Raw genomic sequence first — 24,589 nt, forward strand, 5'->3', positions numbered from 1 at the left:
AGCTAGAAGTGACAATTTAAGGACAATCGCCTGGATATGCATTGTTACGTCTCTATCCTGGTAAACCGGTCACTGTAGTAGCAACTTGTCAGTCACAGGTGGCATACACTGTTTTATTGCTTTTATAACTCTAAATGAGACCATCATTTACAAAATAAACATTGTGCTGTGTTCAAAAAGACTTGAAACGAGCGCAACCTCATTGGTGAAATGTTTACTGAGGTAAGAAATCAACTGAAATAAGCCAATGTTTTTAATTTGTTTCCATAACAGTGGCCATATCTTTTAAATGGATATTCTCATGTTTTGCATGTGTTTCACATTTGTGGGTGTTTATTGTCTACAGTGAAAAAGTGAAAACTGCATAATCCTGTGTTTCTCCAGAATAACATTTTTGGCCTCTGAAACCGGCCGTTCAGAACAGCTGCAGGTTTCTACGTAGTACCTTGCTTTCGCTGAAATCGACCAATCGTCATTTACCGTCATTCACCTCAGGCTGCCTTCTTGCACTAGCTTGTAGTCAAGTCAAGATTTCAGCCTACCATTCAGATATCTCCTGGTGATTCTGACTCGTACATATAAGGCTGAATAACCGATCCTAGAGCAGCCATGTTTTCTACAACTACAACCCACGTGGGATCGCACACGTAGGAGAGGGGCTACGCGGTCACTCCAAATCCTGTCAGCCAATCGTGGCTAAGGTCTGACCTTTGAATGTCTAAACGGCTTGTTCGTTTCAGAAGGACGGAGAGGCTCCAAAAAATAATAACATTGAAATATGTCTACAATTTTTAAAACGAAACAAACTTTACCAACGTGATTAGGGTTAGGTATAATGATCTTCTGCTCTAGCTTCACTTTTGACACAAAAGCCTGCATTGCCTTATATGGTGAATGGTAAATGGACTACACTTATACAGCATTTTTCTAGTCTTCAGACCACTCAAAGTTCTTTTACACTATCGTCACATTCACCCTTTCCCACACATTCACACACTGATGGCAAAGGCTACTATGCCAGTTTACAATCAGGATCTATAGGGATTTACACACCAAAGGCTTCGGGAGCAATTTGGGGTTCAGTGTCTTGCCCAAGGACACTTTGACATGTAGACTGTAGCAGTCAGGGATCAAACCGCCAACCTTGAGATTGAGAGAAGGCCAATTCCACCACTGTGGCCTCTACACATACAGTACAGTCATTGGTCTGTCTCCTGTCCACTGTTCAGGGAATCATCTATCCACCTCTCTAATATATATGTAATGACTTTTATAGGAAACTTAAATAGTGCACTGAACAAGAGGTGAAAGTTTTAAGAGAAAAGTGTCAGTCCTGTACGTGAAGAGTGTAAATGGTACATGTTACCAAATGCTGTGCCTGAGAGCATCTGTATAAAGTCTGATGTCCTCATAGCATATGGTTACTCTGCACTGTGCCTAATTTAGAAATGGAGAAACTGTCATAGGACCAGTTGTTCAGGCTACAGCTAATGTTCCCTCAAAACCAAGTGCTCAGATTAAAACAAACATCTCTGACTGTGGGGGTTATCTGAGGTTGAAATGACGCTCTCCAACACCTGGCTCATCATGCACTCGACTTTTGTTTGAGGCCGCCAACGGTAATGACCTATTTCTGGTGAAGTGATCTAAAGTAAACCTCCACATTTAGCACACAGGCTCGGAAAGCACTTCATTTCATGGTAGAGAGATGACGCACGGCATTTACTCTATCAAACAGATAAGTAATTAAGGAGATACACAGGAGTGTCTGACTCAAATGTTTATTCACGGCTCCGGGCGTCACTGACTCTTTGTTAAGAAATTAGCTTTGCAAAATAACAGAAACATACTTTGCATTTTGAGACTAAGCTGATTATTAAAGCTCCAACTAACATACCTAAAGGTCAGAGGAATAATAAAACAGCAGAGAAAGTGAAGTCCTGAAACAATCTGGAAGCATTTTATTGAATATGTATACAATATTTCCTCTAATTGCCTTTTTTATGACATATTATTTTGACAATAAAGTATGCTGAGAGTAAGAAAATGAATATTGTTTATAGTCCTTAGGCACAGTTCTCTCCTATAATTATTCTTCCAACAAGTTTCTCTGAACTGTCTCTCTTTATGTGAATGAGAAAACCAGGCACATTCCATCCTAGCATGTCACACATGCACAGTGAATGTGTCCAAACAAAGTAAACTAAGATAATATGAAAAGTGAAATGCAAAAGCTCAATTATAAAGTGCGGGGTCTCACCAGCACCTTTGGCATTGCAAGTGGTTATTTTATCAAGTGTGTTGAGGCATGCAACACAAATCCCTCCATCTGTTCTCTCATCCATTGATAATCTTATTTCCTCTCCTCACTCTCTGTCACGCAGAGGTGGACTGTGGCCACCCAGGGACACCTCCCCACGGAGTGATGAGCGGGGAGAAGTTTACCTTTGGCTCCACGGTGCGCTACTCCTGCTCCGGAGACCGGCAGCTCATAGGAGACTCATCACTCACCTGTCAGCTGAACGGACACTGGAGTGGGCCTCTGCCGCACTGCTCAGGTAGATAAAAATGAATGTAGTCATGCACATACAGAAAGCCTGCACACAATCTGACAATGAAACATATGTCTGTCTGTCATTCTCCCTTGTGACGCTGATGTCAGTATCCTATTATTATATTTATCCTACTACATTTGTAGCAGCCCTAGGCATCCAGAAAAACAGCAAAGAGTTCTGTAAGGTGCAAATTATTTATTCCTCTGTTTTCAGCACCGTGAAACCAAAAGATAAATAAAGCCAGAATAAGCTATTACACTATGGGTGTAGTGCTTTACAGTTCAGCATTTACACTAAAACATGCACACACAGTGCTTTAACAATCACTTTAAACAAACAACACATTTATGCTCACAAACAACACTCAAGTGCTGTGAAATCAGCCCTCCCACTGTGACAGCAATACTGCAGCAAAACAACACAAAAGTTAAACAACAGCTAAACAATTCATTTAAAGTGTCTAAAACGAGCATCGCATGCCTCCCTCCGCTTACCAAGGGTGCAAACTGTTCAGACCTGGCTGTGGATGTGGACCATTCGCAGCACTGCGTGTTCTCTTAAGCTGAATTAAACGGCATACTTTGCGCTTAACCTGAACAAACATGTTCACAAATAGTCTGTATGAACGCTGTGTGAGCAAACAATATAATTAGCATGACAGACAATTTAACAACATACCATGCTAATCCACTCTGCGATGACCTGCTAGGTAGGCGAAGCCCTAGCGTGTTTAAATTAAACATAAGATACTTGTGCCCTGATGATAAGGAAAAGCGCTCAGTGAAGAACCCCTTCCCCTTGTACCCTTATCCAAATACTTATAATTAACCTAGCCTACCACCGCAACCCGAGCAGCATTGCCAACTTCAACAGACCCAGGCTCCGCCATGAGAGCTCCAGGTGTTGACAAAGCTGACACTACCTACCCTACCACATGGCTTCTACTGGGCCCCATGTTTAAATTAAACACACAAGAGAAAGATATAGAGAGAAGGAGAGAGAGAAGAGTTTGTAGAGAGAGGTGTGTTAGAAAGAAGACGGGGTAGGCAGAGCCAGGGTGAGGGGCTCGCACGCATCTCCACCGGGCTAAGCTGTACCCTGTACCTCCCCCGACTCCCCCTTTTTCATGAGGTAAAGAAAGGAGAGAAGAGAGAGCAACCCAAAACTTATAGTTAGATGGGCGGTGAGAGGCAGCACATCAACAGGTGTGTTTACTTTCATTTTAGCTCTGTATTCCTGCCCAGATGAGTTCTAAACGAATGAAGAGACTTGTGTGTAAAGCCTAGGTTTCCAAAACAAACAATATACTCTTACTTCCTGTGATGAATGCACCACACAGATAGTTTCTGCTTTATTTGCCCTGGCATTGAGATATGTGTCTGAGATTACTAGCATCACTGCAATACTGCACATGGTTTAATGGAATTCTGTCTGTTGTTCATAGCGTTAAAAAAACACTTATTAAAAATGCAGCAACTTTTTTATGTTTCTTATATTCTACAGAACACACTGTCAACAGTTTCCATGGTAGTAAGTAGTTCAGTCAAGTGCTCACAGCAGTGTCTATGGATAACATGGACTAATCAGGACACAGATTCTGGAGAGAGAAGTTGATTTATACTTTCTCAAGTGTTGAGCACAAAAAAAAATTCAATCAACTCCATTGTATTAGATTGTCAGAAATATTTCAGAAAATACATCAAAACCTGGCTTGATTGTGAACACAAATAGCGAGCATACCTGGGGGTCCTGGCATTAGGGGAGTGTGTGATTAGAACTTGTGTGAGGTTCACAGAAAATAATGCACAAGATAATTATCATCCTGACTCAGCCAATTTGCTGCCCTCTGACTACAGTCCTGTGGAGTTCTTACAAGAATTTTAATGATACATACTTGCCAAAATATTGGACCACTGTTGTCCAGAATGTTCCAGAACCAGCTTTAGCCTTTCACTGTTAAGTAAAATGCTCTCTTGTGGTTTATCTGATGAGTCTGCATTTGGCTGATGAACGTTTGAAAAGGTTCAGTTGGACTCGTAACAGGAAGTTATGCGTTCACACCTCAGCCAAAGAATCCAATGTTGCTTCCTGCATAAAACAAACCAGTGGAGTGAAAGATATCACCTCTGACACAACCGAAGTGCAAACTCTAGGAAACAAAAGTTTGAACACAACTTTTTGTGTACAGTTTTCAGAACATTTAGTCGAGACTCTTCCCTTGACACTTTGTGAAAACCTGGTAAAACACTGCCTGGTAGTGTATGTCTGCAAAACTACAAACTTTTCCCATTAATCCCCTCTGTGTTCTTCCCTCCCATCACACTTAAGCATTCCTGACCCTTTAAGTGGATTCCCTTTACTGAATGTTCACTTGGTTTGTTCAACTCACCGGCCCAGAAGTAATGTTTGTAAGCACACTTGTGTGACGATGTTATTTTTGCTCCTGTAAACGGGAGTGTGAACCCTCTACTCACCTTCGATATTTTGTATTTACTCAGACAGTTGAAGAGTAGCGAGGCAGTAGTTAAGTAAGGCTCCTCTCTTAGAATAGTGATCGTAATAGCTCGAATATATCTGAAAGGCAGAGTTTCCATTCAATGCTTTGTTCTTAGCTCTGAAAATGTAGGGGGAGTCACATTGGTGTGGTGGAGTATTTTTCTTGCCTGCATAATTAACTGTAGCCCAATAACAGTTTTTAGGCCTGAAATTATAGCTGTAGAATCTAATAAGGCGTGTAATTTTAATGTGTATGGTCAGAAAAATAAGGGATGAAAGGCATTTTGTTCTTTATCACCTAGTCTTTAAAACGAATTTGGCATCTATTATTGAGAGGATTTGATCAGCACCCTGCTGTGATGACAAATGAGCCTGTTAGAAAGTGATGCTTTGCAATTCTGCATTTTATTTAATTGTATCACTCATTCGCAGCAGTGTAGCAACATGAGCTCCCCTGCCTAAAGAAAGAAACCCAGCTGATAAACTCTGTTTAATCTGCACTAAAACATTTACTATCAAACTACATCCAGTGCATTTTAATTTGACTGATCCTAAACCTAATCAGCATCAAACCATCACTTGAAACACTAAATAAATAAATCCAATATGAATCTTTTATCAAGTATTTAAAGTTGTAATCCCGAAGATCTGTTTCGTTCTCTTTGGCGACACCTATGGCGATAAGCGGTAACTGCGGGAGCACACTTCCCAGATATCCAGACAGTGCTGCATGTGTGACGTCCACGGTTGGCTCCGGTTGTAACTCTTGATTTTCCTCGCTGACGGTCGCTTTCCCTTTTAGACTGTTTGCCTTCATCTGAGCGTCAAATTTGTTTCTTTTTCTTTGGATTTTCACTTATTTTTGAAGTTGTATCTGTAGTCATCGGTCTTTTCTTTGTTTGTTCAGCCATAGTAGATTACTGTTTACTCACAACACTTGTAGAGACCGGAAAAGCAGCCGCTTAGCTCCGTCTACCCTCTCTGGCAGACCAACCACTGCTGGGTGATGGAAAACACGTCACTAACTGGGCACTGCTTGTGATTTTGTCTGCGAAAGTCACACCAGACACCCAGTCCATAATTCTGAAAAATGCAAAGGCTTTCATCAGTGGGCCATAGGCTCAATCACCATTGTGTTACCTCATTCGGCAATAGAAAGTGACTTAAGAGACATTTATTTACATGAAAATCTTCAAGATTATTCCTTTAAATAAATATATCCGACATTAATCTTTTACCAAGTATTTAAATTAAAGGGCAATCACTGTTTAAAGAAGAAACCCCTGTGGAGGAATGTGTGCAGCAGACAGAGTCCTGGGTCAGTGACCAGATAATTTAATCAGAATAAATGACAATGTGACTCACCAAGCTCAGGAAAAACATATGCTCTGAAGTGGGCTGTTACAAATTGTCATTACATTTACATTTAGCAGTTTCAGTTTGTTTTAAAGTGATTAAACAGCTTTATAACAGATGATTCAAAAACAATTATAGAGTGTTGGAAGGAGAACCAAGTGGTTTTGTTTTGATCTAATTCTTAAATGATTTTGAGAGCCAATTTTTGTGAGATCTCAGACTCAGAAATGATGGATGTTGTTTGTAGATGATGGTAATAAGAGAGTATATCCTTGCATTGTCACACAGGATTATACTGCATCACTCAGCATTCTGATGAACTATGAAATCAGCAACATACAATAGAAAGAAGACGCCTTTTGTAGATCACTTGTTCATCACTAAGAGGCTTGATGAATTCATACCCATGGCAGTAAACATCTGGTGCAGCTGTTGCAGAAGTAGCAGCCAAGCACAGCTGGAGGTCAGTTGTTGCTTACAGGATCTAAAGTCGTGCTGCAGCCTGGAGAGTTTAAATCAGTCTAAGTGTTATATTAGCACCTAGTTTTCACAGACACATTGGCCAAAACTTCTGAAGTGATGCAATTAGCACCACAGTGTTAGTGAGACAAATAAGCTATTCAGAAAGTGTTATTTATGTTTGCATGTTACCGTCTCTGTTTGACAATACGGTAATCATGACTACGTCTGAGCTTTTCTTTGATGGTGCTGCAAAAATGTTGAGATTTATTTGCAGAAAGGTTGCTGCATAGTCCATTGTCTGCCTTATCTGCCGGACTGGGGATTATTAAATTGCACATTTGAATTCTCAGAGTGTTCATCACCAATAGCAACAACATAATTTAGACTATGAATTCCTCAGAAGTCAAGCCCAGCGTCCGTGCGTCCATCCGTGCATCTACGCTCCCTCTCATCCATCCTCCTTTGTTAATTAGCAAGACAGGGCTTAAAACTGCTTGCCAAGCCATTCCCCTTTTGTCCTCGTCCGTTGCATGGCTGAGCTGAAGGCCTTATTATTTCCTCACAAAGGGAGCCTGGTGAACGGACATTAACTCAGATTCAAACCAAATCCACCACCATCCCAATTAGTGAGATTATAGTTGTCACAGCGCATGCTGAGCCGGACCGCCTCACCTAACCGAAGGAGACTAATGAAGTACCGACAGCTGCTCAGAATCATACACACACACACACACACACACATATATAGTACATGCACACATGTTTGGGCATGCACACACACGGGCAACACTTAAGTATGCATACTTAACATGCAACATGAAAAGTGTATGTAAAAACATGCACAGACAGGGAGAAATAGAAACACTCACATGCATCAAGTGCTTTCTTGCATGCATATGCAGTACAAGGGTCGGCAGCTGAATCCACACTCAATAGTAACCATGGCCTTACACACAAATGAATCATCTCCAGCTGTGGGCATGAATAATGTGTAGAGATGTGTATTTTTACTGACCAGCAAACGGCTGCAGTGATACTGGACTTGTTGACAAAGCCTGACACACAGTGAATGATGCGCAGGGTGTGCGCACAGCTCAAGGAACAGGATCTCAGAGTCAATAAAGCACAGATCCTTCACCAAAAGACCACACACACCGAACTGTACAAGCACAGTGTCAGATATGGTACAAAGTAGTCTCTCCATGTGTCTGCCTCCTTTGTCTGCTTTGTCAGTCAATCCGTATCACTCTCCTTGTGATATTTTGTCTCTTGATGCCAAACATTTTGCTCTTTTCTTCCCTCGCTCTTGGTTTCATTTCAGAGGGAGAATAGAAGCAGCAGCAGCAGCATCAGTGGAAGTGGTAGCTGGTGTTTTGTGTGTTATGTGCTCTTCCCTTTGCACTGAGGATGGCCTGTAACACAAAATGAAAAAGCACCCCATCTCCCTGAACTCAACCTGACCCTTACCACTCAGCTCTGCTTGCTGTTCATCACAACACAAAATGTTCAGTCATCATGGGACGCTGACTCCATAACTGTCATTTTTCTTTTCTCCCCTGGCTTAGTCAGAGAACACGTCTCATTTTTCCACCCACCAGAATCAGCCCTAATGGGAGCATGAGGAGAGAATTTACAGGAGTCGCACCTTCATTTTATTGGAGATAATTCACAGATGAGCAAAACAAGTGGTGCAGAGACACTGACAGTGTTGTATGTTCCTCCAAAAGACAAAAGACAGGAGAGATATTTCAGCATAATAAAAAACGCATTTAGCTGCAGAGGTCAAACTGTATTCATCATTTCTCATAACCACAGCTGGTTGCCTTTTAATGCTGGCCGCGCTCTTTTTATGGACAGAAAGCTCCTGGTGTCAAAGCCGTGAAAGGTATCGCTCCTCCAGGTTTCTGGCGTTGTGACAACTGCTCATTGGTGCATTGTGTGTTTTATAGCGGCTTCCTGGAGAGCTCAAAAGATGTACAGTTTGAGTCTTCGTCCTCTCTGTATCACCCCTCTGCTTTACAGACAGCAACACTGTGTTATAATTCACTGCCATGCCAACGTAAAAGGGCCCATCTGTGAACACACATACACACTTAAAGAGGATGTCATCTTCAGTTTCTTGTTTTCATTGCTCCTTGTCTGGTTATCTCCCGTTGCAGGTGACACAGCAGACACCTGTGGGGATCCGGGCACGCCTGCCCATGCCAGCAGGGAAGCGGGGAACTTCAAAGTGCGCAGCAAGGTGCGCTTCACCTGCGCAGTGGGACATACACTATACGGCTCAGCAGAGAGGATCTGCTTCCCCAACGGGACCTGGTCGGGCAGACAGCCGTTCTGCAAACGTAAGGGAAATCTTTGAAATGTCTCTGTGGTGTTTTGTAAGTAACAGTAGGGGAGGAGTGCAGAGAAGTCATACAGAGATTTAACACACACACACACACACACACACACAGCTACCCAAAGACTTGCATAGTTAAACGAGGAGGGATATCAGTCCACGACCCTTTGTTGTACTCACTCAAAAGTGCTTCAAAGTTGAATAACATTTTTAAAACTGCCAAATACCAAAAGCTAGCATTGAAGTCTTTTTTACTGATTCGTTTACATATATTCCATATTTTAAACTACCATTCATTTTTGACCTTGTTTTAGTCAGGCAGAGCTCGTGTACCACTGCTTTGTGTTACATGGGCACTCAAGTTACCCATCAGGATTAGTTTACACGTCACAGGAAGCACTTATCAGCCCATGAAAACATTCGTATCATATCTTTGGTGGATCTGGAGGGCACGCTCTAAAGTCTGACTATCTATCTTCCAGCAGTCCATTTGTTTTAAGATCACAGAAACACATTTTAAAAGCAAGTGAGTAAGCAGTTTTTCAGTCTTTGCAAAAACAGCACTGTTTTTGCACAGTACCAAAAGTCCCATTAGCCTAGCGTAGACACACAAACCTCATATGCAACCCATGGGCTGCAAGCAAGCATGATTGTTCACTGAGAGTACGGATAGGTGCTCGTGTACATCCACACCTGCACACACAAAGGATTTCAAAAGCACACAAACACAGTACTGCACCAGATGGATAAGTATCTTACTGCTGCAGTCTGGTGTTTTCTGCCAGCACATGGTGCTGTGACTCGCTTCCAGATTTCAACCGGAAAATTCATTAACTCTAGACACCTAAAGCCAATTCTTCTTGGATTGTAATGAATGAATCATTGTGGATTTTCAAGATATTAGTGCACAGAATGCCAGCTCTACAGTTTGCATAAATTACCCCCAGGGGTCAACCGGATATTGAGGCAAATGTTTGACTGCCTCCGCACTCCTCTTCTTACTACTGTCCACTGTTGGCTCAGTGCCACTGTCATAATTAATGCTCCGGCCCTTTGGACTACTCTCTGTACATCTGCCTTTCATTACATCTCTCTTGTGTCCTCCTATTTTTTTTCTGTCTCTTTCTTCTGTCCGTCTCTATCCTTCATCTTCCTTGATGTCAGCCTTTTCACTCGCTTACTCCTGATTTCTCTCCATCTTAATCTCATTGTGTGGCTGTCGCTCCAACCCTGTCTAGTCATCCATCTGTCCGTCCTCCGTCTCCCTCGCTCGCTCTCTATTGCTCATCCTTACCCTCCATCCTCCCCGTTTACCCCACATCTCTTTTCCCTTACCTTTTTATCTCTCCATCTCCCAGCAGAGCTCCTGATTTAAAGATTGTTTTAGCCACCTCAGGAGGGAGGGGGCATGAATTCACTGGAGCCTGAATGAGTTTCAGTGCTGTCTATTCTCTGATCTAAAGCCCTGTCTGCTGTTAAAGCCCATCCATCCGTTATCCCCAACCTTTTACAGTCTGGAAAACAGTCACTGTGGATATTCAGCTTAATAATATCCATCTCACAATACCATGAAGGTCTTTTTGTGTTTCTGTCATCATGTCTGTTGTGAATCATTAAAAGAGGAAGCCGAAGAGGCTGCAATGCTTTTTGGGCATATGTGCATGTGTTTAAATATGCTTGTGTGTGCATTTACGGTACAGTAATGTGAGCATTTTGGCACCTGGTGTGTTTGGCTATAAGCCTGAGTAATGCGTTTACACCTCAATGAGCGAGTGTGTCACCACCGCACCTATGTCACGTGTGTCTCTTACAAGAGAAACTCTTTCAAATTTTCCAGTTAATTAGGTGATTCGAAAGCAAGTCAGTTTTGTAATTAGACATTATTTGGAGCAGAAGAAAGAGACATGAAACAAACTGTCCTTTCCCCTCTTCACGCATAAATCCTGTTTGTGGAAATGCTTTAAAGGAAACCGTATTTTAAAGAGCCAAACCTTTCAGTCGACGACAGGAAGTCTATTTTTACTTCAGTGGGATTGTACATTTAAATTACAACTTAGAACTAAATTCAGCTTCTTCTTGGCTCAGCTTTTGCTTTTTATTGTAAGTGTGATGAGTGATATTCTAAATCCATATCTTTTGATAAGGAAACATTATCAAATAATTCTACATCTGTTCATTATTCAGTCAAATTAAATGCCGTAAAGTTTTATTCTAGTCGAAATGAGCCCCGAGTCTACAGACCACAGCTGCAAGTTTTCACATTACTCCCACGGGTCTCCTCTTGTTTTTCGACAGCGCTAAATGTCATTAACATGGATGTACTGGGGGACTCAACAATACACAGACTGCACTTTATTTACTGATGACTCGTCAATAGAGTGGTGGGGATTTGTGTACCACGGCTCCAGCTCTGTTCATTAGCCTCTCTTAATAAAGCTGTGATGCTGTATAGATCAGTGTTCTTTACTGGTTTGGTTCAAAGCTGCTTTAAAAGGAAAACAATGCTTCCTCACATTCCCCGATGTAACGCACACGCGCTCACAGGCCAAAGATCTCTACCTGCCCTTTTCAGATTGTTCCTCCTAATGAGAAAGTCAGGAACTACAAATACCCATTAGGTCAAAAGTAAAATATCAATTATTTCATAAGTAAATTACTATTCAAACAATATGGACGGAATATATTTTTCCAATCCATTTCATCAACTTCAGACCTTTAGAAATCATCCTGCAGCCGCCTCCAGGGCTCTGAGCCCTCCGATGGTGAATCACTGATATAGAAAATAGAAAATCCATTACTATTTTACACCTTTGACCTTCACCTCCTCTCTTTTCTCCCCTCTATTGCAGCGGTACAGTGCAGTAACACAGCCACACCTGCCCATGGCCGTATTTCCCGTGTGGATGGCACAACTTTCTCCCACTCCATCGTGTATTCTTGTGTGGAAGGCTATTTCCTCGCCGGCTCTCCCACGCGCCAGTGTCTGGCAAATGGCACATGGTCTGGCATTGCTCCAAACTGCACAAGTGAGTTTCATATGCACGCAAACATAAAGGGGTAGTGGAGTCATGTCTCTCAGTCTTGTGGAATGTGCTTTAAAGGTCACTGTGCTGCACAGTTTCCGTGTTATGAAATGAAATAAGGGGCAGAGCATTGTCTGCTCAGTGTGGTCAGACGCAGTCCCAATTATAGCTGTGTTGTGACAGAGAAATGCAGCAGGGAACAATTCAATTGGTTGATCACATTTAGCCAGCGTTGGCAGCCACAGAATTTGTTGTAGTCGCATTCAGGTAAAGGACGTGAAAGATCGAGCGCTCGTGTGTGTCACCCAGTATGAACTCAGTGTTATCCTGGTGATAAGCTGTTGCTTACCATGGCCAGGCATGTCGGTCTGAATGAATGTAGAAGTGGACTCATCAGCCAATGTCCTTGTGATCTATGACGCTGTATGAAATACTGTAAAGCAGAAAAACCCACTGATAAGACAGGACTGATTTGCTCCCTATTTCCACCATAAGGAGGCGCTCTGAGTGATCGAAAGTGGTGCTAAAAGAGGGTTTAATATTTCAAATAGAACATAAATCTCTTTGAGCCTCTCTCCCTGCACAGCATCAAAACTGTCAGGCAGTTTTATATTGTCTGGATCTCAGCAAATGAGCCTTGCAGTAATTAAGAAGTATGCCAATCTATATTCAATTTGCACCAGGATGACTATCAAAGAAAATTACACATTGTTCTTCCCTCTGAATCACCACATTCTCTCTTCTTCGTTCTTTCTTTTTGCTTGTTATTGAATCACAAGAAAAGATAAATGGTATGGGCATAATTTTCAATTTTGGAATAAAATGAGTCCCTGGAGAGTTTTACACAGAGAGAGAGGGGGAGGGAGAAGGATTGAAAATTGGATCGAATAATAATGATCAAACACGCTAACAGACAAAATAGTTTTCTTGCCACTTTCTAGCCTGCTCATCACCAAACTTATTATTGTCATCCTCCTGTAATCTCTTACTTTTCATTGAATTTTAATGGTCAGTTCAGGGACATTCACACTCAGGATGCCAGGATTGCCTCAGTGTGCCTTCATTAAGGAGGCAATCATTTTCACGGTTCATGGGTAATCGATCATGTAGGTTACCAGATCAAAGTCACAGCACATTCTCAAGGAGAGAGAGAGAAAATAGTCCTTCTTTTATTCCCTTCTTAAAGCTCAGAATGTTTGATAAATGAGATTTATAGAGCATGTTAAGGAATTAGGGAATTAGTCAAAGTGCCAGAGGAAAGAGTCTTGCTCAGTGAACTGTGAAGTAAAGCTATAAAGCACTTTATGAAATAAACAGTAAACACTGATTATTCAGGAAGCCTATTTGCCCTGTAACATGCCGGGATCCAGTTGATTTATATCTACTGTTTTTAGTATTCTCCTCCACACTTCTTTCTATGCTCTGTTCCCTCCTCTCTGCCTTATTCAAATGCCAACACGGTGGTATTTGGATTCCTCTTGTGGATGTGGGGTAATAGGATGAGGGGTTTCAGGTGTAGGTATGTCCATCGGTGCATTTAGATGTAACCAGGTGAGTCAGAGTACTGAAGGTATCTGATTTAACATCATTTAAAGAGGGGGGTAATATGCGGTACACACACATATATATGATATATGTATGTATATATATATATATATAGTCACCGGCCACTTCATTAGGTACACCTAAAAAATCTAATGTAATCCAAAACACCAGCTCAGCCATAAGATTTGATTTTATGTTGCCTGTAATGTTCAGGCTTTTTAAATCAATGATATTTCAGCATCAGGGTCATAATTGTTGGTGGGGCTGTACTGAGCTGCATTATATTCAGAGGTGTTCCTAATACTCTGGCCTCCTCATGTATGTAAATAGGGAGGACAACAGATTAGAGACACATCTCAATATAATTGATTTCAGTACAACACCACCTTTAACAACGGCCTCAGTAATAAACAGAATTTAATTTACACACTGACTCTCCACAAAACAAAAGTCAACAAAAACTTAACTTCATAAAAGCAGAATCAGTGGCAGTGCTGTTGGATTGAACTGCATTACAGTGTTTCCTCTGGGATTTTTTTTGCAGGGGGGTTGTCATATCAGAACTATTGCTGTCAGGCGATTAAAAAAATGTATCTCATTAATTACAGGCTTTGTAATTAATAAAGCACATCACACGCAGACTTACTCAGTCTGGATTACCCTCTTTCTAGATGGTTATTTCTTACTTCCACACTTTAATTGCACTCTCTTCCTACCTTATTAAGTTTTAATTCACAATCTACTTTAATCTGATCACTTTGCTTTGCTTCAGTCCCCCCAACACACCTGCACCTCTGCTCTGTGCACAGCTGCTGGCCACGCCCCCTCTTTCTGTCTGTCTGTCTCTCTGTCTGCCTGTTGACTGTCTTCATCAGCAGTCTGTTTGATTAAGTCACAAAAGTTAAATATTTTCTCTCGCAATTCAGTTCTCACAGTACATGAGCCGCGTGTGCACGAGGGCCGCTATTAATGACGTAGCGATCAAAACGATTGATCGATCGTTACCAAATGACATCTGCATAAGCTTTATAAACAGCATTATAAACATACAGACATACAGAGATACACACTAGGATTGTTTAACAGAACTGCATATGATTGTGTGTGGACAGAGCGTCCGATGTCGGACCCTCTTTTGCCGTTAGAACACTGTGTGAGGAGTAAACTGGTCCCACTGTTGTTTATTTGGTTGCCACGATTTCACGTGTGATTGATGTCCTGTGACTCCCGTCCATGTTTTAGTGCTCTTCCTCAAAGAGGAGAACAGAGCGAATGACCATTCATTTGGAGCGCACATCTCCGCAGAGTCATTTAATTTCGGGGCACATTATAGAAATCTGAAGCAGCCGAATGTATGTAACGGAAACATTCCATTACATTGTACAGGTGTACCTAATGGAGTGGTCTGTTAGTGTATATATCATATAAAATGATTTTACAATGTTGGATGTCCAGACTAAACGTGGGTGAAGTTTCAAATCTGTAGTTACAGTATGTAAGGTTTGAGGCACCTACCTGTCCAACAGAAAGAAGGCCAGCTCTGAATGGGGCCCAGTTGCTAATTTGAGCCACTCCCACACTCACCTGTACGCTGTGATTGGCTCAGGGAACCACAACAGCGCCCCTCCTGAAAACGTCCCGTGCAAAGCAAAACAACAGAATAGATGCAGAGGGAAGGGTCTCACAAGGGTCTGCACACACACTCACCAACACACATGTATATGATCTTATACTTATTATACTTACTGTCCTGCGGTTGAACTCTTCATAATGCAGCATCCAAACACTTCTAGCATATGTCAGCATGCTCTAAAAATATGATCCAGACAGAGGAAAAGAGAGATCAGATTTTGAACAACTGTATTTCAAGACAGTACACTGGGCAAAGGTTCTTGCAATTCATGTTAATTCCTCTGATTTCTTAACCTTAACTCTTCCAGTAACCACTTTTCTTGGAAGCAAGTAAATGTTACCAAATCCTGTAGTGTTAAGTTGAGTTGTTGAAGTCAACAGCCTGCAGCTGCTCTGCATTGTGCTGACTGACTGAGTAACTCATGCAGAAAGACAGGCACATATAAATATTAAGATTAATGCACACACAGTTTTTTAGTCCCTCACATTCTTCCTGTAGTGAGATCTCCCTTTCCTCTCCCTTACAACATGTCTCTAGTTTATACCAGTTAAATCTTTCACCAGCAGCCTTATTCATGCCATCAGGGAGACATAGCATGCCTAATTGAAGATAATGTCTTCTGGTTTGTCTTTGGTGGCTCAGAGTAACTGTTTTCATTTGGACAATGATTATTTGGTTAATGACCAAAGACTAAAGAAAGTAATTTCATTATCATCAACCTCAGCTGCATTTAGCAAATGTTAGCATGCTAACTTTCAAAGCTAACAAAGGGAACATGGTTAATGCTGTACCTTTGCCATTTTGAGCATGTTAGCCTCCTGACATTATCGTGTAGCTCTAACCACTCCTGTGCTAGTTAAGCCTCACAGAGCTGTTAGCACTTGATCTTGTGACCTTGTTAAACTGTTGTGATAGATACTGAAAAAAATCTTTGACTACACGCCTGTTTGTCTGTTGGTGAACAGCTGAGAAGGTTTTTTCAGATTAAGAAACCACCTGTTGTGTTTATCCAGTTGGAAAAGTTAAAGAAATGGAGAAATGTTTTAGTGACTGAAGGATGAGACCATTCAACATTGATGTAACTTGCTGTCATAAGTACTTTCTTAAAAAAACATCATGGATAAAAACAAACATTTCCTGAGTGATCAAAATTTTGAGACTAAGCAGTAGTAATGCAACATTATTGAAGATATATTGACTAGACTGAGGATTATTTTTACAGAGTGGAAGGCATTGAAATGGTATCCATATAGTGTAAAAAGTCTTGGCTAATAAGAGTTCTTTTCAGATGTTTTTTGAATGATGATAATGTTGATGTTGATTGTAGTGATAGAGGTAGGTTGTTCCAAAGAGATGCTCCTCTGTATTTCAAAGAAAATTGATTAATATCTGCTACAATTTCATTTGTTAGCACAGAATCAACTTAATGTTCACATATTGCCACTTCAAATCTTTCTCAGGATGGATAATGGGTGTAAAAAGCATCTGACTTACAATGAAAACCAGGATTGTACCAAGTAAAAAGGATGTAGTTTCTAAAAATATTTCCTTAAAAGCAGGCAGCAGTGCATGTGTAAAATTAAATAAATGTGAAGTAAATACCATGGACTCCAACACTGAGTTAGAATGTGTGAATAACCAAATACATCGGTGTCGCCTGCGCTGCAATTCAATCATCTGACATAGATTACAGGATGCAGGGAGCAGGAACCTCACATGAGGATGTACTAACAAGATATTCCTCCAAGTAAACAGAAAACACTGAAGAAACAGCCGTATAACCTCTGTCAGCCATCAGACAACATCAACGCTGCGCAGTTAGTCTCATTAGTCTCATTTCACCTGCAGGGGACTGTCTTACCTGACAGCGTTTTTGGTTTTGAGCTGATTTTAAAAATAGATACATGTAGGATTAGATTAATTATTGGAGCAAGTAAGACACAAAGTGAAGAACTCACTCCTGCTCTGTACGAACAACTAGCAGCTCTCTGATGTTATCTGTCAGGATAAAAAAGTTAGTCTCACCCAGTGATGATAAATATGTCCAAGTGTTGAAGTCCTTGGCAGCAAATGAAAATAAACAAACAGACATTAATTTAAGGGAGGAGGCGTTCGCACGGACAGCCATATGCATCAAACTGGCTTTTTACATGAAGTTGAACAAGTCAGGAAAGATTCTGTAATAAGATGGCACAAATAAGGGTTGTAAGATTAAACAAGGGCTATGAAAAAGCAATCAAATAGAAGCTGGCGACTTACAATTTCATCCAAGATAGCACTAGGTTAAGACCTGACAATGCACCCGGCCAACACTGAGCCATCTGTTTACTTTGCAGAAGTCGTGCCATGAGAAGAAGCCAAGAACAGGCATATGAAAAGAAGAAAGTGAACAAAATTACTGGGGGAGGGAAGCGGTCCAACATGTTAATTATTTCACTTAGTTCTCCCCTTGACTTCGGCAAGAATTAACCAATACCTCAAAGTGATAAAATAAGATAAAAATAAAAATAGAGGAATATCTCTCACACACGTTTCAACCAATGACCATATATATAGATGGACAATGGGTCTCCAGCTACTCTCATTGTACAAAATTGAAGCCAAAATACCCTCCGCGATGGGCACTGACATCTTGCACTGGTTACGTCATTTGGAGCCAGAGCTGTAGCCATAGCCACTTCTGTGAACCAAAACAAATACTTTACTTACTGGAAATAATAAACGGCAAAGAACCCACACGTCTGCGTGATTAACAGCAGAACAGCTTCTCGTGTTGGTCTGAAGCAGACGTTCACAGATATGGAAACTTCAGTGACTGTAGCGATTGTTTTAGTTATGTCTTCTCTGGCCGTTCCTCCTCCACTCTGCTAATCCAGAACAGATCGAAGCACCGTATTTGTCAACTGAGCTGTCAATCATCATCATCATTTTGCAGCATCTAACTGTTTTGGCTTCACTTTTAAGGAGCTGTCATGTTTTCCATCTTTTTATACAGTCTATGGTTTCACCACACAAACCTTAGTGCTTCATGCTTTTTATCTTTTATGGATGGAAGTGTCCAGATGCTGTTTTTACATGCTAATTATAAACTGTATATTTATAGTTGCTGTCTAATGTAAACCATTTATAACCCTGTATTTGGTGATTTTTAAGCTTTCTGACTAAAACATTGCCATTGAAAAATTCGATGAACTCATAAAGGGCAAACTCCTGTAAAACCCTGTAACATTATTTGAATTCACTTAAAGCAAAACATTTACTTCTTTTTCTTTTACAACATTGTTGTGCGAATCACAATCTCATGTTTGTGTTGTTTGTTTCCCATCACATGACAACGCAAGAACACCGTTTTTATTAGAGCTGTTTGACTGATTGTGAAGGACTGATGTACAGAGCATTCAACTCTATGCATCTGCTGAGAACAGCTTTGAACTGTATTATTGACCAACAGCAGGGGCAATTACCCGTTACTGATGACCACCACAAAACACACCTATGTAGTGACAAACCTATATTGTTGAGTTGGTTCCTTGTAGCTTTAACTACATCCTGTTGTACAAAGTGCTGTTGCTCAGCCAGTCATCACAGTAATAAGTTTGGGCTGCTGGTGAAGGATTGTGGCTCTGGCTGCAGATACTCCCTGACTAATCTTCTGTTTGGTTAGCCATATTCATCATGCACAAATGTATTTGGCACAGCTGTTTAAAGCTTTTTAATACCTTGATATGTGGCTGAGAGGATTATTATTGAGGCTGAGTGGATAATTATAAATCACCACTCAATCTTTGTGATTATTGTATAGTGCTTATAAACAAAAATAACAAATGCATGTTGGCACAAATGAGCAACTGCAACATTAGTTAAGCATGAAAAACTTAACAAGAGTGTGCTTAAGATAGAAAATCTGTGGGGAAAAGAAGGCCACAAAATGCAGCTCAGTCTGCTTCATTTATTCTTCAACAACACCGTCTAAGATGATATCTGATGCATGTTCTTTTTGTTTGACCATCGATGACAGTGATCACCTGTGGCGACCCCGGTATTCCAGCAAATGGACTTCGAGTGGGCGATGACATCACCGTGGGCCAGAATGTGACGTTCATGTGCCAGCCGGGGTACGTGATGATCGGAGGGGACAACACTGTCACCAGGACCTGCACCAACAACGGCACCTGGAGTGGCACCATGCCAGCATGCCAAGGTAAGTGCCACCACAAAGTGCGCACACTGAAATAGACTGCATCAGACACGGGCTGCAGTAGACAGTCAACCTTGATAACCATCAGACCGTGCTATAACAACCTTGGTACGCCGGCGCACTGTCACGCACAATATAAAGTACATGCTTACACCCTGACATCTAATGAGATTAGCAAGCAAGGTGACACAGAACTTCCTATGTGGTCAGATAGTGTCATATTGTTCACGTCAGTGTGCTGATAAAGTGCCAACGATACATTAAACTGGATGTTAGTGATACAGACACCCACACTCTCTCATATGCAAATGCAGCTGCTTATGTTTGCGTTCATGCCTTAGTACAAAAACACGCACCCACATAAACACTACAATCAGTTTTGAGTCTGTTGTTCTAAATTATGTCCAGAGCATCTCTCTGTACGAGTCCCCCACGTAAGAGACGGCAACGCTCAGCTGGCTTTTGGAAAGAAGAAAAAAAATATACAATGAATTTTTAGAGCTCTTGATCTGGGACTCAGCGATTTCACCCACACCTGCATCTAGACTTGCACCTGTGCTGGCACAAAGCCAAGGCTAAAGTTCCTGTGACACTTCATGATGGATGGCCGACAAGTCCTCTTCGTCACAACGAGGACCCCCTCTTATTGTACTCCAACAGTTAATCATCGGCTCCCCCTCTCTCTGAAAGTTTGTGGGCACTCTCTAGGCCTGATTAACATCAAAGTTAAAAAGAGGACTTAGCTGTTGTACGCCCATCAGCACCGCATCACTCCATGATTCATGATGCTCGAGTGGAGGCACAGATTAGCATGTCTGCCATCGACACCCAAAAGTAAGTATTGCAGGGGAGATTAACTTGTGCAGCGAACAGTTCAAAAGTACACCAGGAAAAGGAAGAGCCCACGAGGCACACGGTGGCTCATTGTTGCTAAGGAACTGTTCTGGTTGCTGTCTCAGTCAGAGAGAAGCAAGCTGGCATTACATTTGCCTCTTGAGCAATGGAAAAGGACAAATGAAATGTGAGGGGAAAAGAGTGAGAGACTGACAAGCACACAGGCAAACATAACAGGTAGGAGACATATACAAGGACAAGCTACAGAAATGTTTTAGAAATTAAACACACAGACACGTTCTTGAAAAGGGAATCGAGCATCAAGGATTGTGCAAACACAAAGCCCATTGACCTTTTTTATTCTTATGTAACAGCTGCTTTTTGTTCCTCGATATACTCGGAGTATAAAATGCTGTTACAGAACCAAAGGTAGTCTGTGCCTTCACCTTTCCTTAGCTCATCTCAGAGGGAGCAGTGGTTTTAAGCCGTACACTTCTTACCCTCCTCAGGCTCCCCTGGACCTTGCCTAGAAGTTTACAACATCCAAACTGACACTGATTTGTAATATTTCATAGATGTCTTTCATTATTAACGTGCCCTGTTCCTTGGTATGTTGAAGCTGTTGGATGAATTGACGTTCGCACAACTGTTACCCAAGGCAGTTTAAATGGAGAGAGACACACACGGAGCGTGTGTGCACGCATGTGTGTGTTAAAGTGTGTGAATCTCCCAACCTCCGAGCTCTAATCCTTGACAGTTCAGCAACAGCTCAGGCACCCGGCCTCAATGCTGCTGTGCTTAATGGGGGTGGTGTTGAGAGGAGCAACACCCTAGAGCTTAGCCTTCCTCATGACACACACTCACACACAGCCAGGAATGCATACAATCACGTGGGGGCATCATGTTATACAAGTGCATCTCTCATGCCTGCATAGGCACAGATACGTACACACCTTCACGTTTGTTATCACCTCCAGCTCGCGCTGACCTGTCTGCATGTGTAAGCGAGCCACAGGGTCCCTTCTGCATCCTCTCGGTCTGCTTGCTGCTCTTTCTTTTCAGAGGAGGTAAACAAAACATAGACAAAGAGTGGAGTTTGATAACTACTTAGGTAGTCTATATTCACTTTTTGTTTCCTCAGCGTGGATGGGGGAGGAAGAAGGAATATCCTATCCACGTACGCTTATTTGCTCCTTGTAGTTGCTCTTTTCCTCTCTATCTAGGACAAGCAATAACACAGCTCACTGGTAATTACGGATTTTTTTTATGATCTTTCTCACTGACAGCCTACGCAGCAGGAGGTCTTTGAAAAGGACCCAGAAAATATCTGTTTTCTTTCTCTTGCATCCGAAACCAATATAAAGTCTTCCCCAGCAAGATCGCTTTCCTTTCCCTTCTGCATGATTGGGTTCAAGTTGAAGGTGCAGCAGTTCAGGCAGGGTGAGCAGTTTGGATCTGTCATGATGCGGGACATCTGTCATCTCGTCAAAGATTTGGATGATGTGCCGCGGGGATATGAGCCGATATTCCAGGGAGGGAGGGGCGGAGAGAGGGAGAGAATTTGAAACTAAAAGAGACAAAGCTGTTTAACGTGTGCCGACTTTGTGAATAATTTTGGACTTAATATATGTGTGTGTGTCGGTGCTTCCTGTTAGTTTGTGGTGTGAATACACACACCGCTGATGACACATCCTAAGCCTCGCCCGGCAAGGATTCAGTTTGAATCCCAGGTTTGGCGTGTTCAGCTAAGAGGCACTAATGCTGCTTAGAACTACTTAGGAAAATGGGGACACTCTCTGCTTCCCATTCAGTTCTGCCTGCCACCCATGCCTTCTTTTTTGATTTATTTAAAGTAATTTCTGATGCAGTGCTTATGGGATTAGTAGGCCTACTCCTCTAATCAGTGTAATTTGCCTACTCACACACGTTCTCCCTCCACCAGTCTTTATCCTCTCGCTCTCTCTCTCTTCCTCTCACACTGATTTACTGTACGCAGACACACATACACACACACACAAACCCACTCTCCACTTTACAGCATCCAGCTGGGCGTTTTACTGAGGTATTTTGTATTTTTTCTGCGGCTCCAGAGCAACAACATGAAAACCCCAAACTGAAGGCCCTCTTTACTAATTCATTAACATCAAAGAAAACAAATCCAAGTGAACTTGTTTCTCCTTGAGAACTTGTGAAGGAAAATTACATTACCAAACAAAACATTAAGAAACAGATTGCAACATAAGTGAGGCTTAGCTTTTTACTTCTGTTCACTATTCATCATGGCCTGAATATCTTTCTAAATATAACATACTTCTAAAGCATCTATACTGTGTACTAATGCAACGTGTCCACATGGAAATCTTTTGGATCTGCTGCCAACCAAGAACAAAAGACGGTTACACCTTGGAGAGAATGTGTGAATATCCCACAGTGGCTCGCTCCAAATCTACTGTAACGTGTTGTGTAGAAAAAAGAAACTCGAACTAAAACTTTACAAGTAAGTTGTCCATCATGAGCTTAATGTATATTAACATGTAATTAATAATGATAAATGATCGTTACGCTCTGCTCTCCTCTAATTGGACAAAATGTTTTGACTTATTTTAGTCGACAGTAGAAAAAAAAATGTTGTTTTGGTCTTCATAAAGTAACTGTACGGATATATTTAATTCAACAAAGCTAATTGTCAAACTAAAAATGAGATAAATGAGGAAACACAACGGGACTGAGCTTATGGCCCACTGATGAAAGCCTTTGCATTTGCAGTATTACAGACTGGGTGTCTGTGGCATATTTCGCGGAAGAAATCACAAATGGCGCCCAGTTAGTGACAAGTTTTCCATCAGCCAGCAGTGGTTGGTCTGCCAGAGAGGGTAGGCGGAGCTAAGCGGCTGCTTTTCCGTTCTCTGCAAGTGTTGCGAGTAAACAGTAATCTACTATGGCTGAACAAACAAAGAAAAGATCGATGACTACAGATACAACTTCAAAAATAAGTGAAAATCCAAAGAAAAAGAAACAAATTGGACTACTACTGCATCTTAGTTATCAAAACAAGCTTCTTTGAGACTTCTGGGGAAGGTAAAGGCCGATTTCTCTCTAAAGTAATTTGAAAGAGATTCTCTTGGATGCTCCAAGATCCAGACTCAGAGCAAGAGGTGACTCCCAATCTGTGGAACAGTACCTGTAAATATCAAGTAGATATTACTAACTGCTCAGACCCCTTTTAAATCATTGCTTAACACCTACTGTACCTCTCTGCGTTGGCTTTTAATTCCAGTTGAGCCTGACATCCTGACATTTTATTATGCAACTGTATAATGAAAACACAATAAATAACTGCAAAATAGTCATATTTGTTCTTTTATTTAGTATTGTGTTTTAAGCTTGTACAGCACTTTGGTCATCTGTGGTTGTTTTAAATGTGCTATATAAATAAACTTTGACTTGACTTGAGTTAGATGTAGTGAGTAACTGTTCTCTCAGTATGTACAGATGCAAAGTTTCTACTTTGAGGCTTGGAGCTGATTGAGGCCGGTGGGAAGACAGCAGTCCTGGAAGTTTTCAGACATTCTCAAAGTTATGCTGGGCCCCAGGCTGCAGCTTGTTATAACTGCCTTATCTAAGTCTTTGTCCTCTTAATGATGCCAACAAAGGTTCTTGGTGCATGTGTGTCCATACATGGGCCAAATCCCAAACTCCACCATAAAGCCTCAGCACTGAACCCTTACAGGCTTACCTGACGTCAGGCGTGCAGTGCGTTAAAGTGAGTCCATGAAGGCTAGACATTGAATACAAATGAGGAACGAGACACACCAACTTGGCATCACACGTTACATGGACAACCATTTAGTATTAACAAAGAAAGCCACGCCTCCAGTTTACTAAAAGCCAGGAAAGTCATGACTTTGAATATTTGACTGAAAATGTGAACAACTCAACTAACATGCTGTAAATAACCACAACAGCCAGCAGCCACATGCTGCCACTTACAGATAATTTCTTACTGTCCTTGCTTGCTCCAACATCTAGTGGGGGGGCTGGACGACCACGTTTAACACATTGCAAAGTCTGCAAATATGGGGACTGAAGGCAAGGGGGGCTATTTGGTGTTAAAAAGTCAGAATCAGGACCCTCATGCACTTGGACTAT

General features: G+C 41.5%; 1 protein-coding gene across 3 annotated transcripts in view; it reads left to right on the forward strand.

The window, feature by feature from the left end:
* Positions 1 to 24,589, forward strand: part of LOC138583571 (CUB and sushi domain-containing protein 3-like) — a 231,744-nt gene that overhangs the window by 178,069 nt on the left and 29,086 nt on the right. For all 3 annotated transcript variants that reach the window (XM_069655437.1, XM_069655438.1, XM_069655439.1), the window contains 4 exons: positions 2,385 to 2,558; positions 9,029 to 9,211; positions 12,057 to 12,233; positions 19,427 to 19,609. In XM_069655437.1, coding sequence (XP_069511538.1) covers positions 2,385 to 2,558; positions 9,029 to 9,211; positions 12,057 to 12,233; positions 19,427 to 19,609 — 717 coding nt within the window. The remainder of the gene's footprint in view (positions 1 to 2,384; positions 2,559 to 9,028; positions 9,212 to 12,056; positions 12,234 to 19,426; positions 19,610 to 24,589) is intronic.

Source organism: Semicossyphus pulcher, unplaced genomic scaffold (assembly GCF_022749685.1).
Source record: "Semicossyphus pulcher isolate SPU_LCO1_2020_fin unplaced genomic scaffold, fSemPul1.0.p SCAF_9, whole genome shotgun sequence".
Classification (NCBI taxonomy): Eukaryota; Metazoa; Chordata; class Actinopteri; order Labriformes; family Labridae; genus Semicossyphus; species Semicossyphus pulcher.